Source organism: Rhinopithecus bieti, unplaced genomic scaffold (assembly GCF_001698545.2).
Source record: "Rhinopithecus bieti isolate Rb0 unplaced genomic scaffold, ASM169854v2 scaffold_19969, whole genome shotgun sequence".
Taxonomy (NCBI): Eukaryota; Metazoa; Chordata; class Mammalia; order Primates; family Cercopithecidae; genus Rhinopithecus; species Rhinopithecus bieti.
In genome coordinates this window covers 2,314,783-2,326,967 of record NW_016810434.1, presented here as the reverse complement: position 1 = coordinate 2,326,967, position 12,185 = coordinate 2,314,783, and the positions used below count along the sequence as shown (strand labels likewise).

At 49.3% G+C, this 12,185-nt stretch overlaps 1 protein-coding gene across 1 annotated transcript in view; it reads left to right on the top strand.

Moving 5' to 3' along the window:
- The window catches only part of TFCP2L1 (transcription factor CP2 like 1), a 73,883-nt gene extending 65,071 nt beyond the window's left edge, over window positions 1–8,812 (top strand). Inside the window, exons 14-15 of the mRNA XM_017891981.1 lie at window positions 44–95; window positions 993–8,812. Coding sequence (XP_017747470.1) covers window positions 44–95; window positions 993–1,039 — 99 coding nt within the window. The 3' untranslated portion in view covers window positions 1,040–8,812. The remainder of the gene's footprint in view (window positions 1–43; window positions 96–992) is intronic.
- Window positions 8,813–12,185: the final 3,373 nt, after the last annotated feature.

Genomic DNA, 12,185 nt, shown 5'->3' with positions numbered 1-12,185 from the left:
GAACTCATGGTTGAAGGAACATGTTCTCTCTTTTGTCTTTCAGATGGTGCAGAATTTCCAAGATGAATCCTGTTTTGTCCTCAGCACAATTAAAGGTGAAGCCTCCCCCTCCCCCTGTTTCTTCCCCCTTTCTTGTTTAATTGAAGCGTGTGGGCTGCATCCCTGGGGTAGTTGTCGGGGCAGGTGGAGGGTGGGGCCTTCCTGCAGGATGGGCCCTTCCAGAGAGTGCTGACCTGGGAAAAGCCTTTGAGAAAAAGAAAGCACAAACTCTCTGTGAAAGCTAGCCCTAGAAATGGCAGAACAAGTGAGATTGGCCCCCAGGGTCACTTCTGAAAGGGAAATCCTGGGCCAGGCAACTTGTTCTCCATGAACTGTAGAAGCAAGATGCGTTGTGGGTTTCCTGGAGTCCTCTAGGAAGATCAAGCCTAGAATACAGCCACTGAGTCTGCAGGCAGCGTGGGTCGGGATGGGGGGGCGAGGGGGCCCACCTGACGGTGTGCCTGTGTTCTGCCGAGAAAGAGCTTGTGGGCCGGGAACATGTATTTATTCATAAAAGGTAGAGAAAGACCTGTTGTGGCCTTCCTAAGGGCTGGGGTGTAGGATATGTCAGAACAAAAGCCCTCTGACCAACTCATAGACCCTGGACCATGAGGAGGCCACTTCCCACCTTGTCCCGTGGATCTAGCCACTGAGTGTCTTTAGGGTTCCGGGGGCCGTAATATCCCTGAGAACCACAGTTGTCCAAATCCTCCTTGGAACATAGGTTTTCATCCTTGGGCCTAGGGCTATGGTAGAAAGACCTATTGTCAAAAAGACACTAAACGAGGCAGATGGAGGGCTTGTGAGATCCCCGCTTCTGCCAGCACGCTTTGCTGTGTGCAGCCCTGTTTTGGTGGTCTTTGCTAATACCCTAACAGCATGCCTTTTGGGACTCCCCAGTACTATGGCGCTGCACCTTTCTTCCTGTGAAATACGCTGTTTCTCTCTTGCAGCCGAGAGCAATGATGGCTACCACATCATCCTGAAATGCGGACTCTGAGCAGCAGTGGGCCTTGTACCTGCCTCCAGCTCCCAGCCCTGTGGATCCCCATGGATGTAGAAACTGCCTCACTGTAAGCTGTGGCCTCACCAGGCAAGCTGAGGCCAGGAGGGACCCTGCCCAGTCTGTGAAAGCTACAGAGCACCAACCAGCAGAAGCCTGTGGACACCAAGTACGGTGTACAGAAAGCCAGTGGCTCCTTTCTCCCTTCCTCTTGGCCTCCAGATTTTGAATGGTTCCTTGTTCTTTTCTGTTGGTCCAACCCTGACATTCTAAAAGGGCAAACAGTGGAGACGTCTGCTCTGAAACCCCTCGTCCCTTAGTTGGAAGCTGATTGGGTATCTTGGTGCCACCTGTATTGGTCCCTTCTGACCACTCTCCTGCCTCCAGAGAAAGCTCTGCTTCACCCTGGAAGCTGGTACCTTTACCTCCTCCTCTGGGAGTTGGCTGCATGGCCAGCACTGCTGACTCGATGGGAGCAGTTCGCCCTCATTCTCCTGTTTCAGGTTTGCTTCCCTTCTCCGTGACCCTGGTCAACATCCGCCTTTCCTGTTCTTGGCTGAATTGATGGGAGTGGGGCTATTCTGTGCCTTCTACCTCTTTCTTCTCTACGTTGTTTCTAAGGATTTGCTGCTGCGGAACCCAAAGATGTGCTCCTGTCTCTGCACTGGTGCCTTGGCGTGGTAGATGCCACAGTGTGTGTGCACCACCTTTCTCACAGACATTAGTTCTGAGGCCCTTTGTGGGGCGGTCGGGGGGTGGTAATAGAAAAAGACTGTTTTATTTCCTGGCAATCATGGGTAAGGAGGATTAGGAATGAGCATCCCATCGTGTCATCAGATGACCTTGACCACCACAATACCAGGCCCTCTTGGATGGACGTATAGAAAGTTAGAGAAGACCTTGGTGAACCGCTGCTAAACTTGCCACAGGAACATTGTATTTTCTCTGGGTGCCCCTCACTTAAACGTTTATCTTTGTTTGTTTGTAGGGTCTATGTTTAGGGTCTTTTTGCCTGCGTCAGAATGGGTTCGTCTTTCTTAATGGCCTAACTCTGGGGAAATTTGAGTGTCAGTAACTGCAGTAGACTCAGAAATTTGTCTTGGCCTTGCCTCTGGTTCCTGGGATCCAGTGGTCTCTGCTGGCCCAGGGCTTCAGCTCTTTGTTAATTGAGGTTCATGGGAACCTTCTGACCACCTGAATGGGATGTCATAGCTTCTAAATGGAGCTTCTGTGGAATGAAGTGCTAGACTGAAGGATTACCAGAATAAAACAGGGTCTACCTATGGGTAGAACTTGTTTTATATATGAGGAAGCCAACGCTCAGAGGAGCAAAGTCACCTGCATGGTAGCACATAGTGATAGGGTAGTCATATAAATTTATCATATGAACCAGGACATTTCAGAATAAAAGGTGTTCTGTTAGTCATTCTGTTGGATAATAGCCATGGCATTCCTACAGAATAGAGTGAGGACAGGCTCCTGATTCCTCTTCCTTCTTTAGAGGAGAAGCGGGGAGTGGGTTAACTAACAGCTTTATTGAGATATCATTCACATACCATACAGTTTACCCATTGCTAGTGTCCAATTCTGTTGTTTTTAGTAAATTCACAGAACCACAATCAATTCACAGAATTACAACCAATGTTGGTACATTTTCATCACCCCCAGTAGAAACCCCGTACCCTTTGTCTGTCACTCCCCTACTTTCCCAACTCCTGCAGTCCAAGGCAGCCATGAGTCTACTTTCTATGTAAGATTGACCTACTCTGGACATTTCATATATCTGGAATCATGTGATATCTCTTTTGGGATTGGCTTCTTCCACTGAATGTTTTCTAGGACCGTCCAAGTTGAGCATGTATCAGTACTTCATTCCTTTGTATTGCTGGAATACTTCATTGTATAGATAGACCACATTTGTTTATCGATTCATCAGTTGATGGACATTTGTATGTTTTTACTTTTTGGCTACTCTGAATGATGCTACTATGAACATATTTCTACAAGATTTTATGTCGACATATGTTTTCATTTCTTATACATAGGAGCGGAATTGCTAGGTCTTACAGTAACTCCGTGTTTAACTTTTTGAGAAACTAGCAGACTGTTTTCTACAGCAGCTGTACCATTTTGCATTCCCACCTGCAATGTATCCAGGTTTCAATTTCTCTACATCCTCACCAACACTTGCTATTATCTGTCTTTTTGCTTTTAGCATCCTAATGACTATGAAGTGCTATGTTGTTGTGGTTTAGATCTGCATTTCCCTGATGGCTATTGATGTAGAATGTCTTTTCCTATGCTTATGGGCCATGCATATTTCTTCTTTGGAGAAAGGTCTATCCATATCCTTTGCCTATTTTTAATTGAGTTGTCTTTTTTTCTTTTTTTTAAGTTTTCTATTTTCCTAACCACTAGACTACCAGGGATGGGCCTTCTTTTTATTACTGAATTTTGTGAGATATTTGTATATTCTAGACGCTGGTCTTTTATCAGGTATATGATTGTTAAAAACGTTTCACTTTGGTGAAAACAAAGTGGATTGTTTTCACTTTCTTGATGGTGTCCTTTGAGGCACAAAACTTTTTAATTTTGATGATTTCTAAGATACCTATTTTTTTTCTATTGTCACTTGTGCTTTTGGTGCCATATCTAGAAAACCATTGCCTAATCCCAGGTCAAAAAATTAATGACTGTGTTTTCTTCTAAGAACTTGTATAGCTCTAGTTCTCACAATGGTCTTTGATCCATTTCGAGTATATTTTTATATATGATGTGAAGTACGGGACCAGCTTCATTCTTTTGCTTGTGGATCTCCACTTGTCCCACTGCTGATTATTGAGAAGAATATCCTTTCTCCACGGAATTGTCTTGGCACCCTTGCTAAAGACTTCTGCTTCTTACTGGATCTTCTTTCGTGGGACATGGTGGTGGTAGTGGGAAGCTTACCTTTTTTTTTTTTTTTTTCACTTAGTCTGTGTTTGGTTCCACCAGTTTTACGCTGCCTTTCTACTCTGTTCTTGCTGTCTCCCTCTTTACCTGAGTCAACAGTACCGAGTCCTATCTCTCTCTAATGTTTCCCAGTCTTTCTTGGTGCATGTTCTAGCTCCACACACTAGTCCTTAGAGGAAGGTCAAGACCAATGATTTCCTGTTATGAGTCATGAGGAAACTGAATCACCTAAGTGGAATAGTGTGCTCAGGGTCATACAGGGTCACACAGCGGAAGGACCAGGACTAGACCTTTGGTTTTCTGAGGTCCAGCCCCTCAGGCTGTCATCACTGTACCCAAGTGATGTCACTACCAAGGCCAAATGATGGTGGGCTCAATTTTAATTCTCAACAGTGTGGGAGGCTAATATTTTACTTCTTAGTTCCAAAAGAAGATGTAATAAAAGTCTGTGAAGTGTGCTATTAGTAGAGTCTCCCATTTTTCTGGCATGCCCCTGGGATCTGCTGTTCTTACCTTCTCGTGGTTATAGTTACAGCTTATAGCTTATGAAAGAAGAGAAAATAATGCATACCCAAAAAAGCACACATGGTAATTTGGTACCAAAGTGTCTCAGCTGCCTAATGTAGCAGCTCATCCCTTTCACAGGCATCAGATGAGCTAAAGCTCCAGGTTTTATTTTTCATTTGATTGACATACGGAAAAGCCGTAGCCCTTACCCACAGCTGTCCAGGGTCTTTCCTGTGAGTCCAGAGGTCCTGACCTTTTGAGCAGGACAGGTCTTCCCAGGGCACTCCCACCATCCTATGGCTTCTGAACTGCAGCTTCTTTTTATAGTGAACCCCAGAGAGAAATAAGACAGACACCTGTGCTCAGGCCCCCATCTCAAACTGGAAGCCCAAAGCTGAGTTCCTTACTCTTAGGTCATCATGGTTTTTGTGGGGTATCTGTTTGCAAGGTTGAGATAAACCCTTTCCTCTTTACCAGGTTGTCTCTTCCTGATAAAGGGACAGAGGCTGTTGAATGGAGGAATAATAGGTTTGCTGGAGGAGGGGCATGGTATGCCTGTGGAAAGGACAGGATGGTGTGGGGAGGTCGAGGCTTTGGCTTGGGGTCCTAAGCAAAGGTCAAGTGTTGCCCTAGTGACCTCTTGCGCAGGCAGCCCAGAGCTCCTTACACAAAGCTATTAACTTAGAGAGGGCTTTACCAGCAGCGGACTCGAGCCAGCCAGGGTCACAAGTTTCCAAGTCCAGCATTGCTTTAGGGGCTGGCCTGAGTAACTGAAGATCTGAAAATCATTAACAAGTCGATGAAATAAACGGAAAGGCCTGTTAGGCTGTTGTCAGTGGAGCAGAGGGAGAAAGCCCCTAGGTGCTCAGAGGGGGTGGGAAAACAGTGGATGATTGGGTGGGGGTGGGAGATTAGATGTTGGCATTGCCTGGGATGTAGGAGGAGGGACAGGGAAGGTCCTAGATCCCAGACCCTCGCTCAGTATGAGTCTCTTTGCCTCTCTGGATCTCCATCTCCTCCTCTTACAAATACAGGGTTGGCGATCTCTGCAGATGGCACCAACCTGCCATGAAATGAATCTGAGGGGCACCAGGGCTTTCCTATTTTTCCCTCCCATCAAAATCATACAAAAAGCTGGACATGGTGGCTCATGCCTCTAATCCTAGCATTTTGGGAGGCCAAGGTGGGAGAATCGCTTGATGCCAAGAGTTCGAGACCAGCCTGGGCAACGTAGTGAGACTCATCTCTGTCTTTTTGGAAAAAAAAAAAAACTTTGAAAATTGCACAACAGACAGGAGACCTTTATGTGTGCCCATCCTGATTGTACAGTGCCACCAGTGCTCCTGCAGTGCAAGGCGGCCTGCTTCTTGACATGAGTCAGATTGTCTCCGTCTTGTCTTTGGGAATCAGCCCTAGCTCCTAACTGGGCTGACTACTCCCTCCGCAAACTTATAGGGGCCCCTAGATATTCCTTGCCAGCCAGGGACCAGACACAGTGCAGGCACAGTCTGTGTCATTGGTGCACATGTGCATGTTTACGTGTGTACCTGGGTCCCTTCCCTCACTCCTAAATTTGCCATGAGCACAGCCAGAAGCAGCCTTAGCTTGGCGAGGTGTGGAGATGGCTGCTCTTCCCTTGGCATTTGGGGAAAACAGGCTCCCCCTGTAGCTTGATGGTTCTCTTTTGATCTTGTGTGACCTCCTGGAGAGTGGATGAAGCTGGCGGCCTTAGCTCTTCTAGAGAGTGTAAGTGGCACTGGGTGAGGCCCCCAAGAGCAGGGCAAGGCTTCTAGTGTGGATCTTCCACACGACTGGCTTCACACAGGCACTTCCCCTCGGGTTACATGCTCTGTGTCATCTTACCAGTCCAGCGTTGCAAGTAGGAAATGCTTGTACCTTCTTCTGATTGCCGCCTCCTTCCCATTGCCCCTTAAGGACAGGGCTTGAGGGCCAGTGAGGTGCTGGTCAGGCACCCCAGGCCTCCTTCCTGGGACCTGCCCAGGGGCACCCTGAGAGCTCCTGAAACCCCCACTTAGCTTCCAGACCTTTCTGCAAAAGCTCCTCCTGGCTTTCCTCCCTCCCCCAATCTATGGGTCACAGCTAACAGAGCTGAGGGCAACTGCTGTGCTAGTGGCCAGGGCTGCACCTGCCATCCCTGGCTCTGCCATTTTAGGGCCTTTGACAGGCACTGTCCCTAGGAAGTAGCTCTGAGGCATGGGTTTTCTGCTCTGTGCAGGGCAGCTGATGAGATGAGTTGGGGAAGGGCGGTCACTGCTTGGACCCCAGCTGGCCAGCCCTGCGATGGGGCAACCAAAGCATGTCCCCCTGCAAAGGGCCAGAGTGGGAACCTGTCCTCATGCCCTTCGTCCTGAGGGGCCCTGAGGTGGGCAGCAGGGTCAGGGGAAGTTTTCAGGTCTTCATCAAAGAGAACAATATCATATCATCAGCTCCGCATCCCTCATCCTGTGTCAGCACTTAGCGGTGTGTGACTGCCCTTGTCAGCCAGCACACGATGGGCCCACCCAGCCCACTGCCTGTTTATGCCACCGATTTATGATAGGGAATGTTATCTTTGAACCCAATTGTTTTCTCCCCCATCAGAAAAAAAATTCTTATTAGTAGACATGTATTTACCAAAATATGTACTCAATTATTATATTTTGGATTTTATCAACTTAAAAATTTGTGGAAATGTGTTTGCTCTTATGCCAACATAATATTGATTTTGCCTCTTGGATCTGAAAGCCCAAAATATTTACTATCTAGCCCGTTACAGAAAAAGTTTGCTGACTACTGAGCCAGACCTCCATTACCTCCATCCCTGTTGGATGATTTAAATAAAGTCTCAGACAGTAAGGGCTTTTTAAAAAGAACAAAACGACTTGGTTTGAGCTTGGAAGCAGGGGAAGCACTCAGATGGGCAGTGTCTGCGTTAACCCTGCCTGTCACGCATCTTGTGTTCTGTGTGGCTGGCGAGCCCTCCTTGGAAGGTTCTGGTGCTCCAGCTGGCTCCTGCAGAGTCCGCCCTGCCTCGTGGTGGGAATGCAGAACCCTTTGCTTTCCTTCTTGCTGCCTGCTTCCTGTTCCTGGAGACCCATCAGGCCTTTGGCCTGCATCCCCTGGCCAGGCCCCTCAGGGTTGATGCGTGGGGAAGGCCTTTGAGCGGTGGTGGGCGGCAGTGGCCTCCTGGCCGGCGCACACTCTTGTCCTGGGAGGGGCAGCCTGATCTCACCTCCACCTAGTGCCTTGGGGATTGAGGACCTCTTGGTTTCTCTGGAGCCTACAAACCTCTTCCCATGTGTCCAGCTGCTCTTCCTGCTACAAAGGGGACTGCTCACAGTGGCCTCAGCTTGGTGGTTTGGAGGGGCAGCCCCTGGTCCTCCATAAGGGTATCCCGGGCCTGAGAATTCTGCGTCTGCCATTGGAGGATGGACAGCCTCAAATGGAAGGAGTTCCACAGGATGGGTCTGAGGTCCAGCTGTGGCCATCCAGCGCCCTGTGGCTTGTCCAGCCTCTGTGCACTGCTGGTGTCATCACTCCAGGGGCAGACAGCAGACACTGTGCTCCCTTTCTCCATGAGTAACAGCAGTGGTAGCAGCTGGGGCGAATGGGCCAGGCTTTGTGTTCTGTGCATTTGCTCAGCTTCTCACTTGATCCTCCCTAAAGCAATGGGGAGGCCCCCGCTAGCCGAGTTTTCAGGAAGTCAACAGGGAGGTTAGATGGGAGCCAGGGTCCCACAGCTACTGATGGCCTGAGCCAGGCTGAGCTTCCTGGTGTCCAGTCCGGATCCCACTTGCAGACCTCATGCTGTCCAGAGAGGTGGGATGAGTTCTTTTGTCACAGTGCTGGCTCTGCCCTGAGGCCTCATTGCCGGGCCGGGTGTGTTCTGCTGGGGAAAGCTTTGTGGGGCTTGCTTGGTTAATCACAGAAGAGAAGGGGACTGTTTGGGGTGCCTCCCTGCAGCCTCCGCATGCTGGGTGGAAGCACAGTTACTGTGTTTTCTAATGTTCGTGTATTTAAAGTGATTTCTTTCTAAAGATGTAACCTCAGCACCTTTCTCCAGATTGGGTGACTCTTCTCTAAAGGTGGTGGGAGTATCTGTCAGGGTGGCGTGGCCCTTGGATGGGTCAGGTGGGTGTGAGAGGTCCTGGGGAGGTGGGCGTCGAGCTCGAAGTTGTCCTACTGCCATGTTTTTGTACCTGAAATAAAGCATATTTTGCACTTGTTACTGTACCATTGTGCAGATAAGAAGTCTGTATGTGGGATCTGTGCTTGGGTTAGAATGCAAATAAAACACACATTTGTAAGAAACCTCTGTGGCTCAGGCCTTGAGTTGTTCTGCTTTTTTGTTTGTTAGATTCTGGTAAAATATACAAAACAGAAAATTTACCATCTTCGCTATTTGAATTGTACAGGTCAGTGGTATTAAGTATACTCACACTGTCGTGCAACCATCACCACCATCCATCTCCAGAATTCTTAATTTTTTGTTGAGACAGGGTCTTGCTCTGTCACCCAGGCTGGAGTGCAGTGGCATGATCACTGCTCACTGCAGCCTCAATCTCCCCAGGCTCAGTTGATTCTCCTACCTCAACCTCCCAAGTAGCTGGGACTACAGGCACGTGCCACCACGCCCAGCTAATTTTTTTGTATTTTGTAGGGATGGGGTTTCACCACATTGCCTAGGCTGGTATTGAACTCTTCGCCTCAAACAATCTGCCCGCCTCAGGTACGGTAGCTGACGCCTGTAAATGCTGAGATTACAGGTGTGAGCCACCATGCCCAGCTCAGAATTCTTTTCATCTTGCAAAACTGAACCTTTGTACCCATTAAACACTAACTTCCCATCCCCCAATGTTCATCCATTTGCATTGCTAAAAGGAATACCTGATACTGGGTAATTTATAAAGAAAATTGGCTCATGCTTCTGCAGGCTGTACATGGCCTCAGCATCTGCTTCTGGTAAGGGCCTCAGGAAGCTTGCAGTCATGGTGGAAGGCGAAGGAAAGAGCCAGCATGTCACAGGGTGAGAGAGGGAGCAAGAAAGAGGGAGAAGGCGCTAGGCTCTTAATCAGATCTCATGTGAACTCATAGAGGACTCATTATGAGGACAGCACTAAGCCATTCATGAGGGATTTGCCCCCATGACGCAAACACCTCCTACACGGCCCAGCCACTACGTTGGAGATCACATTTCCACTTGAGATTTGGAAGGGACACATCCAAATTGTATCACCCTTGTCCCAGCCCCTAGCAACCACCATTCTCATTTCTGACTCTGTGAGGGACATCATAAAAATGGAATCATATAGTATTTGGTCTGTGACTAGGGTGTTCTCAAGGTTCATCCATATTGTAGTATGTGTCAGAATTTCCTTTTTTTTTTTTTTTGAGACAGTCTTGCCCAGGCTGGAGTGAGATGGCATGATCTCGGCTCACTGCAACCTCCACCTCCCAGATTCAAACGATTCTCCTGCCTCAGCCTGCCAAGTAGCTGGGATTACAGGTGCCTGCCACCATGCCCGGCTAACTTTTGCATTTTTAGTAGAAATGATGTTTCGCCATGTTGGCCAGGCTGGTCTCTAAGTCCTGACCTCAGGTGATCTGCCTGCCTCCGCCTCCCAAAGTGTTGGGATTATAGGTGTGAACCACCGCGCCGGGTCAGACTCTCCTTCCTTTTTTCAGGCTGAATAATACTCTATTGTATGGATAGCCCACATTTGGTTTATCCACTCATCCTTCAATGGACATTTTGGTTGCTTCCATGTTTAGCTATTGTGAATGATGCTGCTATGCACATGGGCGTGACCAGACAGCTCTTCATGTCCCTACTTTCAGTTCTTTTGGGTAATGGCCAAAAGTAAGATTGCTGGGTCAATTCCTTGTTTAATTTTTTGAGGAACCACCATCCTGTTTTCCATAGGGGCTGCACCATTTTACATTCCCTCCAACAGTTCACAAAGGTTCCAATTACTCCTTGCCAACACTTATTACTTTCTTGGGATTTTTTTGTCTTTGTTTTTTAATAATAGCCATTGTACCTGGAGGCCTCAGGTGTCTGAAGTTTGATCAGTGGGTGGGCTCGCTGAATGCTGGTCAGCATTCAGCGCTGCCACCCCAGTCTCTTATCATTTCTTACCAAGACCAGGGCAGCACCCCATGAGCCACCCCCAGTCCTCCCTACCAGCTCCTGCTCTCCCTCCCAGCCCCTACCCTGCTCTGAAGCCTTCCTACCCTCACCACAACTTTCCCAAGCTCTTCTGTCTCCAGCGTCCATTCTAATCATGTGTGAGCAGGCTACTTAACCTCCCTGACTCTCAGTCTTCTCGTCTGTGAAATAGGAATACCTCCTGCCTTGCAGTTTACAGGGCTGAAATGAGACCATGAGACAGGGAGCCAAAGGCCGGGCAGAGAATGAGGCTCCCGGGGAATGTGGAGCAGCACTGGCAGGGCCTCTGAGCTGGGAAACGGCTGGGGTGTTCCCGGATCCCAAAGAAGGGCATTGTTGCTGAAGGAGGATGATGCCAGGGGAGGTCAGAGGAGGAGGGGATTGGGACAGATAACGGAATTATCCTCAGAGTTTTCAGTGTTCCCAGTACACATGCGCATATTAACGAATTTCACAAAACAATACTTGGACTATTCCATGCCATTTTTTCTTGAGGAACGCAGATCTTGACCTGTGGAGCTGACCTTCTGGCCTGCTGGTGGTCTGTGCCCTATGCTTTGACACTCCTGACACAGGGCCTTGCAGACCATGTGGGGGCAGGAGGGTTCTGGTCTGTGTTCTAAGTGCAGTGGGAAACAGCGTGGCAGGTCCTTAGGCTGAGAGGGTACGTGATGGCTGTCTGAGCCCATGTGAGCTGCTATAACAGAATGCCCTAAGTAAACTAGGTGGCTTAAAAACAACAGAAAGGTATGTCTCTCAGTTCTGAAGGTGAGATGTCCAAGGTCAAGGTGCTGGCAGATCCAGAGGCTGGAGAGGGCCTGCCTCCTAGGAAGGGGCAAACAAGCTCCCTGGGGCCTCTTTCACAAGGGCACTAACCCCATTCATGCGGGCCTCACCCGCACGGCCTCATACCTCCCAAAGGCTCCACCTGCATGTATCATCACGTTGGAGGTTAGGCTTCAACATCGGAAGTTGGGGAGGGAATACAAGCGGTCACTCAATAGCAACGGGATTGGGTTCAAGAGCTCAGAGTGGAACTAGGGAGCCTGGCAAGCTCAGAGCCCAAGAGTTCCCATGTCCCACTGCCTTTCTTTCTGGTATGGCTGCTGGCCGCCCCATCCGCCTGCACAGCCTCTGCCCCAACAGGGAAGCTAGAGGTGAGCCAGGACACAGGAGCCGGATGGTGTGCACTGGGGAGCACCTCGCAGCAGCCGAGGCCCAGAGCAGCAGCGGCCCGTAGCAAAGGCTTCTTCCTTTCCATCAGACTACGAGAGCTCGGCAGGCCCCAGTTCGTGAGCGGCTCGGGTCGCGGTCCTCGGCCTCCCAGTGGGCAGGAGCCGAGCCACACTGCAAAGTGGCCTATTTCCAGCAAACACCCCAGCCACGATGCGAGCGTGAGGCTTTCCGGCTATTTTCCGGGATGTCTCTTCAGGCAGCGGGGTGCAGCGCTGCGGTTCTCAAACTGGAGGGTTTGTTCTGCAGATGGCTGGGTCCCCGCAAAGAGTTTCGGGCTCA